Source organism: Aedes aegypti, chromosome 2 (genome assembly GCF_002204515.2).
Source record: "Aedes aegypti strain LVP_AGWG chromosome 2, AaegL5.0 Primary Assembly, whole genome shotgun sequence".
Lineage (NCBI taxonomy): Eukaryota > Metazoa > Arthropoda > Insecta > Diptera > Culicidae > Aedes > Aedes aegypti.
Genome location: NC_035108.1, coordinates 37,375,295 through 37,396,646, shown reverse-complemented (window position 1 = coordinate 37,396,646; position 21,352 = coordinate 37,375,295). Strand labels below are relative to the sequence as shown.

General features: G+C 36.8%; 1 protein-coding gene across 1 annotated transcript in view; it reads left to right on the top strand.

Annotated features, from left to right (window-relative positions):
- The first annotated feature begins 307 nt into the window (after nucleotides 1–307).
- The window catches only part of LOC5574852 (protein lethal(3)malignant blood neoplasm 1), a 41,493-nt gene continuing 20,448 nt past the window's right edge, over nucleotides 308–21,352 (top strand). Inside the window, 1 exon segment of the mRNA XM_021840572.1 lies at nucleotides 308–787. Coding sequence (XP_021696264.1) covers nucleotides 770–787 — 18 coding nt within the window. The 5' untranslated portion in view covers nucleotides 308–769.

Genomic DNA, 21,352 nt, shown 5'->3' with positions numbered 1-21,352 from the left:
GATTGGCTGGACTATTATTTGTTGTCCGTGTAATGACAACCTTATATAATGGTGTAACCTTTTTTGCTAGTTTGAGCAATAACCTAACACTCTAATCCATAGCCCAAAAAACTCTACAAAACGCAGAACACAGATATGCAAACACTAAGTGAACAGAACCTCTACCGCTCACACGGAAAGAATTCCACCGTAAGCACCGAACACCAGCAAACACCCAACCATTTCCCACCGTGCCAAATCGGAGAATCACATCCATATCTGCGGGAGCTGCTGCCTGTCCACTATCAGTGGCAAGAATCATTCATTGCAAACCCCCAGGTGGAGAAGATGAGCACCTCGGCGTTTTCCCCCTGCGGTGGGCGCCACTTTTGTCGAATGCTGCGATCAGCTAATATTCTTGCGCGGGCCGTCGAGTGGAAAAGAAGAAAAATAATAGCTCGTTCCGACTGCGAGTCAGAGTGGTGTAATCGAAGTTCCTTCTCGTTGATGGATCGGGCCGGTTCCGAGTGAGTGGCGTGCTTTGCATGAGTTTTCGGGGATGTCTTTTAGTTCCGAGTGCAGTGAATGTCAGTGTGCGGAAAATCAATTGGGTGTTTGTATGGTCTTGAATATTTGTAACATTTTGAGATAAGGGTCGATTTGCGGAGGATTTTACATCAAGAATTTCAGCAGATAAATGATCACCATACGTAACCGTTCCAAAGTGAATCTAATTGAATAACAGAAATCAGCCGAGTATAGAAATATACTTAATGAATCATCGAGAAGTATGAAGTCAAACCTATTCGTAAGTAAAATAAGATTTAATTCAATTCTTCATTATTTTGCATGTCAAGATTTAAGAAGTTCTTATTCAAAACTAGTTATTGTTGTACAGTTGTGTTAAGGCCAATAGTATTGAAGCCCAATTTGAATATTTTAATATAAAGTGCTCAAATTTGATATGCTGTAACATTATTGTCATATGATAAATTGAGATGTTATTTTTACAACAAATTACAAGAATGTTCAGTTTTACTTACGTTAAATTCGTGAAGACATCTGCCAAATGGTTAAGCACCATGTGAAAGCACTCAAAATATTTTTAGTTTCTATAATTTGTTTTAAATCATTTTTGTCACAGCTATAAAATCTTTGAAACAAATACTTCTGTGTTTTTTTTTTCATAATTTTGAGCCTGTTTATCCGATGCTTAACTTATTATGCGGTGATTTTCATAATTTAATGTTTTGTGTTTTGAAAATAAAGTAGCACTGTGGAAGCTTCATCTCACAAAGACTGTTCATTTTATAAAGTGGACACTTTGTTGATGCTACATCTTTTTTAATAATTGATAAAATCGTAATCGGTTTTCTGTGCATCGTTCAGCTATTATTCTACAATGCTATGAAAATATAAAATCTTAGAAAATGCTTTTGATTGAAAAGGTAAATAGTTTCTCCAAAAACTACTAAGAAAAGCTGTTCATAAAAGTTTAACATTTTTTTTCGCAAAACAAAAATCCTAGTTTTTATAAAAAAAAATTGTATGTTTGTATCCTTTACTATTCTACTAAAGGTAAAGCTTTGAAAAAATCAATTATATTTTACCATTCTCTGACATTATCTAACTTTAGTGATTTACCCATTTATGGTCAAATTTGCTGATACACCATCCTTCCACTCCCAGCAAAAGATAAAAGTAAAAAGCGTGTTCAAAACAAGTTTGGATTACCAAAGAAATTGTATCTGTACAAACGAGAGCTAAATTGTGAGTTTAAACCACAGTTCTTCTTCTTCTTTCTGGCATTACGTCCCTACTGAGACAGAGCCTGCTTCTCAGCTCAGCAGTGTTATTATGAGCACTTCCACAGTTATTAACTGAGAGCTTACTGTGCCAATGACCATTTTTGCATGCGTATATCGTGTGGCAGGTACGAAGATACTCTATGCCCTGGGAAGTCGAGAAAATTTCCAACCCGAAAAGATCCTCGACCGGTGGGATTCGAACCCACGACCCTCAGCTTGGTCTTGCTGAATAGCTGCGCGTTTACCACAGTCTTAAGTTAAAATTTTACTCTTTATGGTTGTTTTACTAAAAAGTCTCATACTTTTAAAATCATTTACGCATATTTATCGATCTACAGCAAATTGTATACGGGTTTCTCCGAATATTTCAATTGGTAATCTCAGAATAACATATTATGAAAGTGGAAAATAAAATCGATTTGATTACAGCAGTGTTGCCAATTTTGATGATTGTCAATGTACTTTGAAAGGTCTTCTAAGAATAAAGCAATCGTGTTTCAATTATGCTTTAAATGTGAAGTGGGGACTAAATAAGTGAAGACGTAAGACGTACTTTTGACCAAAAAATTCTAGTCATATCAATTCCCTCTAAATTTAAAATATTTTTCTCTAAAAAATATAGGGGAAAAATGATTTTATTATATCTGTAAAATTGTTGCTCCAAGAATAACTTATTTTTTTTCATCAGGCTTTAGATTGATGATGCTTTCGAAGAACAAGAAGAAAATAAAAAAAATAAAAAATTGTCGAATTTTCCAGCTGATTTCTAACAATAATTGATTTTGATAACCTCCAAAAATTTACCGTTCTAATCGTTGTTCCATATTCGCGTGAAATTTAATTATATTGGAGATTATTTTTTCATCACAACATTGTACAGTACAGTACAGAACGATGTGCAGAAAACCGATTTAAATTTCATTGATAAATTAAAAAGAAAAGGCATGCACAAGGTGTCCACTTTATAAAATGAACAATCCTTATTTGACCATTGAATGACCATGAAAATCAACATTGACTTCTGGATATAATTGTATTTGTACTGAAGTTTTTTTTACGGTCATACTTACAATTAGATACCAATTTAGGAAACATGTCGATACTAAGTTATACTATCCAATTATCTATCAAACCCATATTTCTTCAATTTTGTTTCTATCAAAAATAAAGCAAAGAAAACGTTGATGCACGAAATATATGGATTTTACAAGAATTCATCATATTGCCATGTTATTGTATTGTAAATTAGCCAAGATATTTAAGGTAATCTCTTTTTAAATGTAATTTCTTTTCACTTATTCAAAAAAGTAATTTCCCACAGGTCGCCAAAGTTGCAGAAAACACTGGTTTTATTGATGTTTACATAAAAATTTAACAATCATTTATCAAAAACTTTTGAGATCTAATCCAACAAGCATACAAAATAGGACTTTAATTTTCATTTCAGATACAATTTGGTTGGAATTGCATGGTTAAATTTAGATTAAATCGATTTTTTTAACATGCTTACAGTCTCCATACAAATTTCTTCGTTTCTCTTATATGGCAAAATACAATACTTTTCTAAACCAACAAAAAATTAGTTTTGAGTATTGGAAGTATTCTGAACTTTGTTAATAAGTATTGCTATACACTTGAAGTTTGAGTTCTGAGGCAAATTAAGCAATTAAATTGCCATACAAGCTGGCAAACTTGCATGCATGTTGGCTGAAATAGGCAAATTCAGCATTTTCAACTGCTTATATCTCATAAACTAGACGTGCTATGATATTTTTGAAAATGGCAATGGATTCAGCAGTCCTTAATTAAGTTAATAGCGGTATTTTGGTGCTTGAGACAAAACCGTGTTCCGCAGTGTAATCAAGTTTTACATATGCGTTTTTGATCCATTCTCGCCCCCGAAAAGGGTAAGCCTTTATTTAAAGAACAAAAAGTTTTTCTCATGAATTCTACAAACATTATGATGATTCATTAAAAATTCTGGCATTAATATTTCTAATATTTATTGAAGTACATATATCAAGTTTAATGTAAAATAATATTCATTTGGGCCAATTTTATTAGTTAGAGTAAAGTGGGGCAAAAGTTCGAGTGGGGTAAGAATTTCTTTTTAAGATATCTAGCTCAATTAAAAACAAAACTTATAAATGTCATGGTGGTTCAAATTCTATTCAAGTAAGAGACTTTCACTCTAAATATCATAAAAATCGATTAAGATTTGAAAAAGTTATGACTATTTGTTGTTTTGCGATGTCAACATTGTAGTTTTTGGTCAGACTTTCGTTTCGTGAAACCAAATGAAGATGAAATCTTTTTCAATATTTTATTTAAGGGCGTTTCTAGGCCTATCATAAGGATGCTTTGAGGTGTATTAATTTTTGCATAAATGCTTGAAATCAATGTTTGGCCTAAAGTGGGGCAAAAGTTCGACCCACGTATAAACTCACGGAAAATTTTTCAAATGTCCTAAAATCCACATAATATCTTAAAATTTAGCTATATTTGCCTGATTGTGCGACAATTGTCAGCAAAAATTTAAATTTACACTTAGTTTTGCGAAAAACTACTATTTTTGAGTATATTACAATTAACCCTGTTTTGGGCAATTTTTTGATGAAAATTTAGTGTGTATTTTTCGGCAAACTTAAGTTTGCGGCTGGTATAAAGTATGCCTTTCATAAAAGTAACGATAGTATGTGTTTTAGTCAGCGAACTTTTGCCCCACACTAGATTCGAACTCTTGCCCCACCGGTGGGGCAAAAGTTCGAATAAGACAATCAATTTTGAAACTGTTGTAACAAAAAATGGGTAAATATTTTGACACAAGTTTGTTCAGCAAAATTATAGCCAATATATAGGAGGTTCACTGTATGGTATTTGTTTTGTTTAAACAGGTATTATTTTTCTGAAAACTTTGATTATACCACTAAGGTCGAACTTTTGCCCCACCTTACTCTATTCGTGATTCTCCATCAAGAACAATAGGTTTTCGCGAATAAAGGCCATATATTTCTCTGCTGACTTTTTTCTTTTATTACTTAAATAATACATTTTTGCATAACACTTGAAATAAACGGCTTTTTCTAGAGAAGTGGTCATGATAATTATTATGGCTTATAACAATTTTAAGGTTCTTATTACATCATCGAAACGTATTTGTTTTGACGAAAAAATAATATTGTGAAAATCTGCATAAAGTTGTTCTTTTTATTGAGTTTAATACAAATTTCTCAATCATGAAACTTTGCTCCAATCATCTGTTTCCTATCAAGATTCTATGGTGAAAATTTAAATTATTTAATTTAATTTTATTTAATCAGTGAATATTCTTTTCTTGTATTCTAAACAATTCACTACAACATTTCCTTCGAACGTTTTTCTCTAAAAACAAAACTTTAGGGACTATTTTTTTTATGAAAATTGTATGCTTAAACTCATAGGCCATATTTAAAAGTTATCCATGAGTCAAAATGATCAATTGATCTACATCAGATGCATTTTCTATCATACTGGAAACATGTGTGAAATTTAATCCAAATCGAAGGTTATCGAGTACGATTTTTAATTTTTTCGACTTATTTTGGACGAAATTCGTCTGAATTACAGTTAAGAATATGTCTAATTACTTTGACTAAGAGAGTACATTGCTTGAATCAGTAATGCATTTTGAACTGAACGCGAGCCTAAAATGAACGGAGCGCGTTCAAGTTTTGCACAATAACGCAGTAAACATTGAACTCTCGAGCCAGAGCCCGTCGCTGCTCTCGAACGGCCCGTTCAAATCGCAGTGCATTACAATGGCAATCAAAGCATGGTTTTAGGTTTATACTTGGTAAATATTTCTTGAATTGATGATAAGTTCAATTGAATTATAATAAATATAGCATTTCTTGCTTTGAGCACCTCCAAAATAACTTTGGCACGTTGAGATACCGTGAAAGCTGCAAAACCATCTGCGTTCAATTTTCGGCTCTCTAGCGTTAAAATTTTTGAACTGAACAATGAGCAAACCTACTTGATCACTCCGTTCTATAAATTGAACTGGAACGCGAAATTGAAATTACTCTGAAAAACGACCTTATTCTCGGCACTACGTCCCCACTGGAGCAGAGCTTGCATCTCAGATTGGTGTTCTTTGAGCACATAAGATTGGCTTTGTACTACTGAACATATGTTGAAGATAAAGAACAACGAAGTTTTTTAAATAAATTATCACATTATTATTAAACTGGAGCATTATTCTTCTCATCAATTTATGTGAGCAATTAATAAACGTCCATGTTAAAATGATGTTTGCAATTATTTTTTTAATAGCATACAGATGCTGCATTCCGAAACGTTGTATCGTATTTGTAGTAGCTCAACAAAATTAAAGTTTATAGAACATCCTCTAAATTTGATTGTTTATCATGCTATTTTCTTCCTAGTATGATTTTCTTATCCTCATATTAACCACATTGTTCGTCACACAAAGAAGTTCTCCCCGTACCCCATATCAGCTAACTTACGATAGACTACGTAGATTTTTTGTAAAAAAAATCCAGTACAATTTTTAATGGTTTTTTTTTTGGTCGTCGATATCTATATAAAAAAAATGGAATGGTGTTTGTATGTCACGATATGGCTTGAGAACGGGTGATTGGACTTACATGATTCTTTCACTGTTTGAATTCGTCCAGAGCTCCAACGTGTTTGTGCGAAAAAAAAGTTTAGAAAATTCTTCGGGATAGTGGGGAAAACGGAAGAGTACTAATCTGTCATTTTCTACACGAGACTTGCATGGCGTTTTTCAACAGCCTACTTGATTGCAAGACGAAGTTTGCCGGGACCACTAATTTCAAATAAACCATTGAATAGTAGTTGAATGTTGAATTGAGGATATGTGTAAGAATCAGAAATGAAATACATAATTCAAATGAAGTGATCATGATAATCATAGTGGTTTATAATAATCAAAAAATGCTTACTGCACCATAAAACCGTATTTATTTTGACAAAAATAATGATATCAGTTCAAAATTGTTCTTAGCTTAGCTTAGACTGATTACAATGATAGCTATTCCGTGATTGACCGAAGTCAGTGAAGAATCTTCACTGAAGATGCACAAAGAATCACCTGGAAGTTCGGCTGGGATTGGCCAAAATCTCGTTCAGTGCGCATAATTCAGTGCCTTTATTTATGGTGAAGATGAATCGAAGCCAAAGTTCAAATTTTTAAGAGCACGGTTCTGGAGAACCAAACATCCGTTTAAGCTGAAAACTTAATCGATTGGTAACTAGCCAAATCGATTAGGTTTTCAGCTCAAACGGGTGTTTGGTTCTCCAGATCCGTGCTCTTGAAAATTTGAAGTTTGGCTTCGGTTTATCTTCACCTTATACTGAGTCAATAATGGCGTCGGCCACGTCCTCGCATTGAGATGGGTTTGGGGGAAGTAATGTTAGTGCATCTTCACAAAGGTTACTGGTAGGGATGTTCGGTAATGGGGGGGGGGATCGTTAGGTCACTTTGATAAGCGATTAGACCATAACTTGAGAGATATGAATATGCTAATAAACATAATATTTTCAATTGATATGAAAAATTTCCAAGTAGAAGAAAACAATGTCGACACTAAAAATGTTGAACAATTCAAAGTTTGTTGAACAAATAGCTTAACACTACTTTCCTACAACTTTCAGAACGAAATCATATGTTATCATATTTCATTCATATGAAGAGAAAAAAAAATCGTTTGGCTGGACCATCACACAACAATCTTATGTCGACACTTACAGAGGCGAACCATTTAAAGTCTGTTGTATAAAGTGAACCAAGTCTACACTTATAGAGTTGAACCATTTAATTACGAAAACAAATGTTTTTAGAAAAGAACGTAAAACATAAATAATTTGTGAATGAGAGTTTATGCCGACACCCACTGTGCCGAACCATTTATAGTTTGTTAAAAAATCTTATTTACGTCCCAAAAAAAAGGAGCTCACCAATTGATCATTAATCTTTGACAGAGCAGCCACAATCTTCTTTCAGCTTCACCCAAAGTTTACTAACTGAGAAACAAATCACTCTGGAGACGCGAGAAAAATAACACTTTTGCCTTTTATTCAAAAACTCGCTCTGATGACACAAAGCAAATACACACTTGCTCTGGAATTTCAGGAAGCATTCCGCACTGCCCAACAAAATGCGGAAACCCTGAAATCAGTTAAAAGTTGTTCTATGATAAACTGTTTTATTCGAAAATTTCTCTTCATGAAACTTTGTCCAAAGCATCTGTTTCCTATCAAGATTCTATAGTGAAATCGAAAAAAAAAGTTCTTGTGTAATATGAATTATTTACAATATAACATACATACAACATTCATACAATTTTCCAAAGAAATCGCATGAAAAGTCTCATAGGCAATTTTTAAAGGCTATTCTTGAGTCTAATACTAATACCGAAAACATGTGCAACATTATGCACTGCTAATCTAAGATGGTCAGATTCTGTGACAGACCGAATTGACATGTGTAGGGATTGAGAGGGGTACTATAGAAGATATCAAATAAGCAGGAGGGCATATAGTTCCAGTAACAATGAAAACCTAAGCAAACGGGAAAAGGCGAATGACACGTCAGTCTTGTAAAGTGTTTCGAGCGATGAAGTTGCGATGGAATTGCTCCTGTTGCAATTCGGCTGATTGAGCCATTAGTTTTGAATGTGCCGGTTCCTCCTTCCGGACACTACAATGGCACAGTTGGTAAGTATATTGTGCGCTCTCAAACATTCTAAGTTCGGCCTGAAACGGAAGTACAAAAGTGGTAAAAACTTTGAATGTTTTCAGTTTTTGTTTGGCATTGCCGTTGATGTAAACCAAGACGATAGAGGTTGATATTGGAATCATTTGTGTTGGTATTGCAAGCAGAATAAGCACAATAGTGACGTCATATTTTCGTGGTAAATTTTTTTGTTGATTTTATGCTGGATTGCTTTGATGGAATTCAGAGGTCGCGATTCATGTGTTTTTAAGATTTGTTTTTCTTGTTGCTTGTAATAAATTTAAATGTTGGATAAGAAATAATGTTATTTTATATTTATGAATGGCCAGTATTATTCAGTGTAATGTAAATAATTAAGTTGGAACACAATTGGAAAATGATATTGCGCGAATCCTTCAAATGAGCCCGACTTTATTTTGTTATGCTTCATAATTTGTTATAAGGTCAAATACATCAAGGCAATGCATAAACTCACCTGAAAGGGTAAATCAATTCCCCTGAGAGGGTAAAGTAATTCCCCCGAGAGGGTAAAGTAATTCCCCCGAGAGGGTAAATCAATTCCCCCGAGAGGGTAAAGTAATTCCCCCGAGAGGGTAAATCAATTCCCCCGAGAGGGTAAAGCAATTCCCCCGAGAGGGTAAAGTAATTCCCCCGAGAGGGTAAATCAATTCCCCCGAGAGGGTAAAGTAATTCTCCCGAGAGGGTAAATCAATTCCCCCGAGAGGGTAAAGTAATTCCCCCGAGAGGGTAAAGCAATTCCCCCGAGAGGGTAAAGTAATTCCCCCGAGAGGGTAAATCAATTCCCCCGAGAGGGTAAAGTAATTCCCCCGAGAGGGTAAATTAATTCCCCCAAGAGGGTAAAGCAATTCCCCCGAGAGGGTAAAGTAATTACCCCGAGAGGGTAAAGTAATTCCCCAGAGGTAAAGCAACTCTCCGAGAGGAATGAGGAGTTAGGAATAAAGAGTGAGGAATGAGCAATAAAGAGTAAAAACTTGAGGCATGAAGAATGAGGAATAAGGAATTAGAAATGAGGAATAAGGAATGAGAAGTGAGTTGTGAAGAGTGAGAAATAAGCCGAGGGTGAAGAACAAGGATTGAGGAGTGATGAATAAGGAATGAGAGTGAGAAGTTAGGAATGAAAAGTGAGGAATGAGAAATGCTGAATGCGGAGTGAAGAATGAGTTGTAAAGCATGAGGAGTGAATTGTGAAGAGTGAGGAATGAGGATTAAGCAGTGAAGAATGAGGATTGAGGAGTGAGTGTGAAGAATGAGAAACGAAGAATGAGGAGGAATGAAGACCGAGGAGTGAGTAGTAAAGCATGAGAAGTGAGAAGTGAGGAATGAGAAATGAGGTGTGAGTAATGAAGAATGAGAAGTGAGGTGTGGACAGTGATGAGTGAGGAATAAAGAATAACAAGTGAGGAGTGAGGAACGAGGAGTGAGGTATGAAGAGTTGGGGGTGAGGAATGAGGAATAAGGATTAAAGAATGAGGAATGAGGAGTGAGGAGCGAAGAACGAGGAATGATGAATGAAGAGTGAGAAGTGAGGAATGTGAAATGAGAACTGTGGATTGAGGAATGTGGAGTACATAATGAGGAGATAGAGATGAAGAATGAGAAATGTGGAATGGGGATTGAGGAATGAGGTTTGAAGAGTGAGATGTGAGGAATGAGGAGTAAGGAATGATGAGTGAGGAATGATGGGTGAGGTGTGAAAAGTGAGAAGTGAGGAATAAGGAGTGACGAGTGAAAAGTGAGGTTTAAGGAATGAGGAATGAGGAGTGAGTAATGTGGTGTGAAGAATTAGGAATCATATGTGAAGAGTTAAATGTGAGGAATGAGGGATAACGAATGAGGTGTAAGGAGTGAGAAGTTAGCAATAAGGAATGATGGGTAAGGAATGAGTTATGAGGAGTGAGGAATTAGGAACGAGGAATGAGGAGTGAGGAATGTGGAGTGAGGAGTGAAGAATGAGGATTGAGGGATGAGGAGTGAGGAATGAGAAGTGAAGTGTGAGGAATGAGGAATCTGATGTGCGAAGTGAAGAGGAAGGGATGATGAATGATGAATGATTTGTAAGGAGTAATGAAAGAGGAGTGAGGAATGAAGAATTAGGACTCAGATGTGAAAAGTGAGAAGTGAGGAATGTGGGATAACGTATGAGATGTAAGAAGTGTGAAGTTAGCAATAAGGAATGATGGGTAAGGAATGAGTTATGAGGAGTGAGGAATTAGGAACGAGGAATGAGGATTGAGGGATGAGGAGTGATGAATGAGAAGTGAAGTGTGAGGAATGAGGAATCTGAAGTGCGAAGTGAAGAGGAAGGGATGAGGAATGATGAATGATTTGTAAGGAGTAATGAAAGAGGAGTGAGGAATGAAGAATTAGGACTCAGATGTGAAAAGTGAGAAGTGAGGAATGTGGGATAACGTATGAGATGTAAGAAGTGTGAAGTTAGCAATAAGGAATGATGGGTAAGGAATGAGTTATGAGGAGTGAGGAATTAGGAACGAGGAATGAGGATTGAGGGATGAGGAGTGATGAATGAGAAGTGAAGTGTGAGGAATGAGGAATCTGAAGTGCGAAGTGAAGAGGAAAGGATGAGGAATGATGAATGATTTGTAAGGAGTAATGAAAGAGGAGTGAGGAATGAAGAATTAGGACTCAGATGTGAAAAGTGAGAAGTGAGGAATGTGGGATAACGTATGAGATGTAAGAAGTGTGAAGTTAGCAATAAGGAATGATGGGTAAGGAATGAGTTATGAGGAGTGAGGAATTAGGAACGAGGAATGAGGAGTGAGGAATGAGGAGTGAGATATGAGAAGTAAAGAATGAGGATTGAGGGATGAGGAGTGAGGAATGAGAAGTGAAGTGTGAGGAATGAGGAATCAGATATGCGAAGTGAAGAGGAAGGAATGAGGAGTGATGAATGATTTGTAAGTAATAATGAAAGATGAGTAAGGAATGAAGAATTAGGACTCAGATATGAAGAGTGAGAAATGAGGAATGAGAAATGAGGATTGAAAAATGAGGAGTGAGGAATGAGAAATGAGGAGTGAGGATTGAGGAATGAGGAGTACATAATGAGGAGATAGAGATGAGGAATGATAAATGAGGAATGAGGAGTTAGAAATTAGGGGTAAGAAGTAAGGAATGAGACATGACGAATGAGGAGTAAGAAATGAACAATAAGAAGTGTAGTATGAGGAATGAGAAGTAAGAAATAAGGAATGAAGAATGAGATATGAAGTATGAGGAGTAAGAAATGAGGATTGAGAAATGAGAGATGAAGAATGAGGAATGAGAAGTGAGGATTGAGGAATTTGGAATGAGGATTGCGGAATGAGGTTTGAAGAGTGAGATGTGAGAAATGAGGAGTAAGGAATGATGGGTGAAGAATGATGGGTGAGGTGTGAAAAGTGAGAAGTGAGGAAGAAGGAGTGACGAGTGAAAAATGAGGTTTAGGAATGAGGAATGAGGAGTGAGAAATGTGGTGTGAGGAATGAAGAATTAGGAATCATATGTGAAGAGTGAGAAGTGAGGAATGATGAATAACGAATGAGGTGTAAGGAGTGAGAAGTTAGCAATAAGAAATGATGGGTAAGGAATGAGTTATGAGGAGTGAGGAATTAGGAACGAGGAATGAGGAGTGAGGAATGAGGAGTGAGGAGTGAGGAGTGAGAAGTGAAGAATGAGGAGTGAGGAATGAGAATGGATGTGTGAGGAATTAGAAATCAGAAGTGCGAAGTGAAGAGGAAGAGATGAGGAATGATGGATGATTTGTAAGGAATAGTGAAAGAGGAGTGGGGAATGAAGAATTAGGACTCAGATGTGAAGAGTGAGAAGTGAGGGATGAGGGATAACGAATGAGGTGTAAGGAGTGAGGAGTGAGCAATAAACAATGATGGGTAAGGAATGAGTAATGAGGAGTGAGGAATGGGGAGTAAGGAGTGATGAGTAAGAAATGGAGAGTTAGGAATGATAAATGAGGAATGAAGAGTGAGGAATGAGGAATGAAGAATGATGATGATGAAGTTGTAGATACAAAATGTTATCTCATTTTTTGGAATATATGTATGTTATCTTTAATATGAAAGAACTCAAGGACAACCTGAAATGAATGAAAGATAATAGATGAAACTATCTTACAATTATAAGAGTAGATAAGGAGGAGAATGTAGGGATTGAGAGGGGTACTATAGAAGATATCAAATAAGCAGGAGGGCATATAGTTCCAGTAACAATGAAAACCTAAGCAAACGGGAAAAGGCGAATGACACGTCAGTCTTGTAAAGTGTTTCGAGCGATGAAGTTGCGATGGAATTGCTCCTGTTGCAATTCGGCTGATTGAGCCATTAGTTTTGAATGTGCCGGTTCCTCCTTCCGGACACTACAACATGGAATTCGTCTTCAGCGATTTTTTTTGTTATGGTTCCAATAGAAACATAGTATCGAAAAAAATCGCACCAGCTACTTCATAATTAAGTTAATGTAAATATCCAAAAGAGTACTAAATAAACCATTCCAATTGGATCGATGGGTGTCTTACGGCAATGGAATCTAAAAATGTAGCATCTGGAGATTGTAGCCGTTATTGGACCAATAATATTGGTGTTATTCTTCTTGAAAATTCTCGTTTCAGAGGAGTGATGGATTCTGAACAATGACTACGATCAAAAGAAAACTATTGGGAACTAGTCAAGTATTAATAGAGCAAACTAGTGCTACCTTATACATGTTAGTCTAATTTATAAGTATATCGCTTGCATTGCAAGATAATAATCAACAATGATAACCATTATTAGATAAACCTCTCCTCGCAATCAGTCCAGAATTTAATAGATGAGATTCATTAACAAGAAACGTCTACAACATTCTAATGTATACTAGGTTTACTTTGCATCGTTTGACGATCTTGACTGGCTTTTGTGAAGGCCCAAGCTATTCGATTAGGTTTTCGCGCGCCCAGTGTATTTTTTCGATTCGCTTCGTTCGCTTGGGTAGTCCTTTGCGAAGGCTCAAGCAGTCCGATTAATTTTTCGCAATCTTGGAGTGTTTTTTTTTTTTTTGGTTAGCACTTCATTCGCGTGCCATCGAAATGATTTTGTATCCCTGCTTAAGCGTGTTGACGCTGAGATTGTGACTGTTCAGTCGATGATGGATTACCAACTGGTGAGTTCGTTTCATGCTTGTTATAACACATTTGTACAATGATATGTATGTTTTTATGTATTTTTTTAACAAACTTTGGATGGAGTATTGTTTGATCCTTCCACCTTGACGCTTGCTTCTGTGGGGCGAGCGATGAGGGCAGGTCAATCGTGTTGTTCGCCGCTCGCGTAGCACGGTGAATTAGTGTCACGGATCGCGGAACGCGTCAGTAGTATTTGATCCTTTGATCTTGTCGCTTGCTCCTATGGAGGCGAATGACGAACACTTGTTCGGCGTTCAATGCGTTTATCGAGTAATATCGCGAATCCGGTTAGGTGCATTCATTTCAAATTATATATTTTTCGTTTATCAAAACGAATTCCTCCCCCATATCCAAACTCCCAATGTTTACTTGTAGAAGTGCAGAGGAATCCTCGGCTTCCATAAAGCAAGTAACACGTCAACATTTCCCTCCCATCCCAAATTGACCTGCATTCGGAAGCAGTCGACGCCGTTATTGTTTATTATAATAATGAGAGCACCAGTACTTACACATTGAGGATGCTACTGATCCCGAGTAGCGTCTGTTGGTTCCCTGTGTAAGTACAGCTGTTCATGCTCATGTTCATGCTCATGCTCATGCATCGTTTGACGTTCTTGACTCTTAAAACATATTTAATACTCGCGTCTTTTGGCACCAGTTTGTTAATTACGTGAGGGGTTACGGATCAAGGGGGTGCTTTAGATTTCTCACACGCTTAACGCACGTTTTTAGATTCGTACTAAAACTCTTACCATGATGGTGGGAGTAAGAATGGAAGGAACAGTCCATTAAAGCTACAATTACGAGTTATATGAATCGTTGGAATGTACTGGTAGCAAAGCCCACAGCTTTGAGCCAACCCTTCTCCAGTAAAAAAAAAAATAGGCTTACTGTAGTGTTCCCCGATAATACCAGCTCAATTTTCACTACCTAATTAAATTTCAATCTTGTCGTTCTCTTACACCACCTATTCACCTATTCATTTTCTTCATATACTAACAATCTTCTTCAGACTCCCTTTACCTCCTACCTAAGTAGAATATGAAATTGCAATGGCTAGAACAAAATATAAATACCTATCGTCATTCCGTCTTAAATGTTATTTTGAAAGAATCAGAAGTTTATCATCAGTTTTACCTAAGGTAAACAATGTATTCGCGAAACTGAACTTTATCGAAAGTTGTGTAATACGCGTAGTACCGGTAATAATTCTCATCAAATCTCCAAAACATGTTTTCTATTGTTTCTATCCAGAACATCTGTCAACACACGTGATATTTTCTCACTAGTAACTAAGCATCATCAGCAACATCGTGTTTCGAGACAGATGAAGCAATAATGATAAAGATTAATTATTGCCCGATTCTTCTCGCCCAACCATTCAGACAAACGATGCTTTCCTCACGCCTCGAGTCACACCTCGAATGGTTTGCAAAATACCCACCATAGATCACATTCTAAGCTACGAGCTCCGATCACGTCGTTGAGTGTTGTATGCTAAACGGTCAATCGAATTGATCATAAATCCTAGCTATTGCCTATTCGTCCGTTCGTCCATCTGGAGACCAAGGCGTTTGAATTGACGATTGTTGATAAATTCTATAGCTTCATTATTTTGTACAGTTATTCTAATTTATCACTTCTTAATTGATCATGATTCTTCAAAACTGACTTCTGTAGTAATTAAAAGTGAGAGTATCCTGAGTTTGCATGTATATTACCAATTTATAAAACAAATTCATCAAGTTTATGGTTTACACAGCAGCGAACATGTTTGCGAACATTTTTCAATTAAATGGCCATAAATCAAATGTCACCGACCATGTAGTCCTCCTCCGGTCGTGACGTGATCGCCTCGGGTGACATACTAACGTGCTTACATCTTCCATCTCCCACACGGTGTGTCTGGGACCGTTAAAATCGATTAAAATAAATGTGACCCAATTAAACAAGATTCCAGCATCTTCTCCGTTCAAATATTTCAACAAGGACAACGAAAGTTATCGTGATTTGAAGGCATGGACTATTTTGAAGAGATTACCGATTTGTAGATCAACATAGAGATCAACTTGTTTGTATACGTAAGATAAGATGTTCAGCCATCTTCTCTGTGAATTTGAAATCATTTGATGGAGAGAATCAGACGTTACAGTATTTTGTATAATTACCATTATTCCCATGAAATTTTATTTAGTGCTCATTTTTATGACTACAAATGATAAATATCATACAATAGACTCTATTTGCAAATAAAAATGAACATATTATCGCCACTGTAAATTCGAAGCATATATTATTCAAGCATCTAGTCACAAATCAGCTTCTTCAATTTGACCATTTTAAAATATTATCAACCTTTTATCAAATCCACGGAAAAGATACTTATGTACTGTTTATTTTGAATATAAGGTGCCAAGATGGTGGACTTTTTTTTCGCTAGTATCGGTTGCAGATACAGCGTGCCCCATCAAGCCAGGAGCCGATGAGTGGAAATCGCCTTATCAAATTATTAGCACAAGTCCGCGGGGAGTCCGCGGAATCTTCTTGTCCGCTGTTTACCAATGCTAATTTCGTGATTCGCAATGTTTGCCCAAGTCAGGTGGTTTGTCTAGGTAGAACATTGTCGTAGCTGCGAGATAAGATATTTTCAGCACCATCATTAATATCCGCAGCATCTGCGGTCGAAGCTGATCTTCATCGGACCGTTTGCCGGTTTGCAATGTAAATATAGTGATGCCAGAGAGCAAACTGTGCTACTGGGAGGCTCATTTGGACAGAAGTTCTTGACTTGGCACGTTCGATGGCTATATCTCATCCCGGATGTCGTGCAATTTAGCGACGGTATTAACGATCAGAATCCTCCACCGCATGCGGTAATAATTTGTTCAGTCAAGTGTCGGGTGTAAATGTGGTGTGCATTTATGCAGGAACGAGGTGTGAATTTGACACCTCTCAACTATTAAACGAGAAACCGTTTATTCTATTTGAACGAGTGACGGTAGAAGGTATGCGACTACCAAAGCAAGAATGCAAGATTTTTGGATTACGTCAATAGAATTTGACACAGTTGGCAACCGCTCTTCGTGCGCGATATACGTTTTTAACTTAGCTCCAGTTTTTCGAAGTTACCGCGGTTTCTCGTGCGACAGAATTTTGCATTCTGAGCAAAATGTCTGCGCACAGGAAAAATACCCTTGTTGTGGATTTCAGCACCCTTCCAAAGCGGCCAGTTTTGGATCAGGTTGAGGAATTCCTCAAGAAACATATCAAGCTTGACATGGCCGATGTCAAGAGCATCCAGTTACACCATCTCGATAACTGCGTTTTCATCGAAATGAACAATTCGAGTGTAGCACCACGACTACATAAACAGCACCATCTTCAGCATTCCTTCATATATGAAGGAGTGGATTATTACGTACCAGTGTACGTGGACGGTCCAACCACAACCGTGAAGATTCACGATTTGCCACCGCAAATGCCAAATTCGCACATCATCAACAACCTGCAACAGTACGGCAAGGTACTATCCATCCAGAACGAGGTATGGAAAAACTATTTCTCGGGGATACCGAATGGTGTTCGTGTGGTTCGCATGAGGATAGTAAAACCGTTGCCGGTGTACGTAACCGTAGACAACTATCGCAGCTACGTGAGTTACCCGAAGGAGCCTCAACGAACTTCACCGACGGCATCTGCAAAACAAGCAAAACAGCATGTACCTTCCAGCACTAATAGTGAGCAGAACAGTAACAGCAACCAATTCGCACCACCGTCGGCTCATTCCGAGTCAAGTGACAATAGCACCGATGACGATGATGACGGCATGGATGAGGATGGTAACAGCAACAGCAACGAACAGGATAACCAATACGAAACTGCAACGGAGCCCAACGGGAAGAGACGGTTGTCGACTGACACTTCGAATAGTGGAACGAAAGATGAAAACGAGCCAAAGCGATCATGTAGCCAGAGTAGAAAGATAGACGAGAAAGGGAACAACTCGGAATGGAAGGTTTACCATACTCGTTCTAGAAGGAAGAATGAAAGTGATGTGAAATGAATGAATTGTAATGTTATATTTTTTTTCTCAGACATGAATGCACCAAATGGTGTAAAATGTCTTTAATAAAAAAAAAAAAAAAAAAAAAAAAATAGAATTTGAAGAAAGGATAGCGTCAATTTATAACGTAACGCAAAAAATGAAAACATTCGACCCCCTTCTCCCCTTCCGTAATGATTATTATATGAGAATTTTAATATTTAATTAGGAGCCGTTTAAGCCTACCCTTTCCGGTTTCCAGGCGTTGAGTAATTTGTGGACGGCGACTAGGGAATGCTTGTACTCCTTTCGAAATTTTCCCTTCATTCCTTTATCGGTATCATTTCGAACATTACATTAATTTCTTATAACTAGGTGATTTGTATAAGGCGACATTTTCATCCTAATTTGATAAAAACTAAATTAAGTTTTTATTAACATTTTGTTAACAACATATTACATTTCATTCTCCGTAGCGGTTTAGATTTTTACAGTTCAAGATCGTTAACGCTTTTTTAAAATCACTCAGTGGCGTATGTTCGATCTGTTCGTTCAAAGACGCCTCCTTGAGGTGGTTGATATTTATGTTCGGTCGATGTAATTTATGCTTGTGAAAACAATTATCACTTAGGTCGCCTTTGGTAGCTTAAATAAATTGGCGAGCGTACAACTGCATGTTCGACACGAGAGCCCACGCCTTATCACGAGATGAGCGATGAAGCACCTGAGTACAGTCTACTAGTGTACAACAGCGAGATGCTACCTTAGCCAGAGCATATCTTGATTGAACAATCACGTATTTGTTTGCAGTGCAGTTGCAAATCTTGGCAAGGTATCGGTTGGCTAGTTTTGCTTGCTTCAACATCTTCGTCAGCAAATGACATTTTTGAACGTGATTTCATCATTGTCAGTACATTACCAATAACATTACACATTCCTACAAGATCGATGATGTGTTCAAATTAAGATATTGTAATTCTTGAAACATGCTGTTGATATCAAAGATTAATGATGGTTACCAAATGCTCACAACGATGTAATAAAATCAATGCCACTACAAACAAAATCATTCACCTATGACCGAAACTAATTTATCAGTTGGTGCGTTGGCGCCACATTAGCATCCTCCATCTCTGCCCTTTCATTTATCACAACTTGGTGGGATGTTTGCTGAAGCGGATGAGCACTACTTATCATGAGCGTAGCCAGGACAGTTCTTACAAAGTTTCCTCCAAAAAATTCATCAGAAGTTTCTCTCGAAATCCAGTCCCCTCTTCCAGGATTCTTCTAGAAACAGAAACTTCTAGGTATTCTATCGAACGTTTTTGTTTTTAAGACACAAGAAAACACATAATGAAATGTCCGAAAAGTATTAGCAAACTCCATGCAACCAATTTTACCCAAAATTATCATTTTTTATAGGAATTAACGAGAGTTGCACAAAGCACTATTTTAAGAATTTCCTTGAATGGCTCGTTAAAATAAACAGAAACTTAAAATGCCCCTATTTGCATAACAGTCCAATGTTCAATAGTATTTCCCATATAAATGAAAAAATTATGCAAACAAGTGCAGTGGAGGAAATCCAGGTTGAATTATAAGTACTGGATCAATTCCTGAAGAAATCCCAAAATTATTTTTGGAAAACAAGTTAGTGCAAATTCCAGCAAAAATTAAGACATAACGCTTGGAGAAACACCTCCAAAAGGAACTTCTCTATAAATTACTGGAATTTCGTCCCAGTTATACCGTTTTGACTCATGTTTCGTACGCTTAAGGCCAACAGTGACTTCAAATGCATTTGATGGGTATAAATTAGCTGATATTTGTGAAAATTTCAATTTCTTCGCAAAGTCTATCTGTTATATGCCCAAAAAGGCGAATCAACTAGCTAGTGGTTACTTGGACTAGATTCAAATTCCGAACAACCCGAATAAATTGTATTCAAATTTATAATTTCCAAAAAAAATTATCTGAGCTAGTTTTATTGTGTTCAACTAGAGAATCGTCACTACATCGGAGGCATAAAATAGATGGGAAACGTTAAAACTGAATTGCAATTCCTGCTAATTCCTTTTAATTTGATACGGAGTTTTTCCAGTGGGTTACTGGGTCAAGTCGGGTAAAAAAGGGCTGTTTTTTGGGACATGTCACATTACCTCTATTTATTTGCAATGACAATCATTTTAATTTACATAAATCCTTAAGATCTGACATTCAACATTATAGATTAAGAGTTTTGCACCGTTTAAAATTTACCGGATGTGGCCATTCGGACTTGACACCCGGAAGAACCGGCTATAGATGTGTTGGATACTAATTCGTTTCAATTCGCTAAGAGTAGAAATCAAACATAATTGTGCACTAAAATGCGTTCCCATAAGCTTAGCACAGATGTTCATACACAAATTGGCCACTTTATCGTAAGTTTGAGCCGTCCCGGGACCCGAAAATGGTCATATGTAGGATTAATCAAATGCAATATTCATAGTTATCCAATTCAATAGCTTCTCAAAAGGTTTACACTGATGCAATTTTCTTAAAATTCCGTCATGTAGTGGCCACATTATAACCGATTTCGGAAATTATCTGTGACTTGTAATTTGCCTACCTCCAGGGGCACAAACGCACAGTACCGTCAAACGGGGTAACTTGCAACACTTCGACATGTAACCGCATTATCGTTTCGTTCAGCATTGAGTTTAATTTTTAAAATTTATTCCGCCACTTATTGACCTCAGGTATACAACAGAAGATGTTGGCAAGGGTTTGGGCATTATTTGTTTTTTGCTTGGTTTCCTGGAGGTGAAAATCATATTAAACATTGAATTGCATGAAATTTATGTTGGAAAACGTTCCTCGAGCTTGAGCTTGAGCTTGAGCTTGAGCTTGATTGACCGCCCGTAGTTGCTATCCCGTTATTATCAGAACAGCTATATTCACACAGAGAGCCAACAGGTAGCACTTGGGACTAGTAACAACCTTCAATGTGTGAGTATTGATGATCTTATATATTTGATAATACCGGTGCCGGCCACGTCCGAATGCAGGTCAATATGGGATAGGGAAGGAATATGTTGCTGTGATGTTTGCTTAATGGAAGCCGAATATACCTCTGCACTTCCACAAGCACCACGGATAAGGGTTTTGGGACTGGGTTGATGTGTATGGATTGGTCTTGGTTGACCTTAACACGTGTTTGAAATAACTACAATCTACTACACTACATGCGTTGGAATTAAGAATTTTAATATTGATTATTCTGCCCATAAAGGTACAACTGTGCCATTTGAAATAGTATGCATTAAGAAAATAACGTTCAAAGTTTTAAATTTGATCTTATTAAATAAATGTTTATAATTTTCAAGTACATTTCCTCAGGTCGTATTCATTTAGCACCACTGCACAGATTACTTATTCTGATACTTTTGATATACAAGAAATAAGAACTTAATCATAATTCAGGTATTGTAGCTGCAATTGAAGTTTGAAGTTCATATAAAGACATGTCTCTATTTTTCACTATGTGACTAAACTAAATTTTTCACAACATTTTCAAGCTTAGTGTA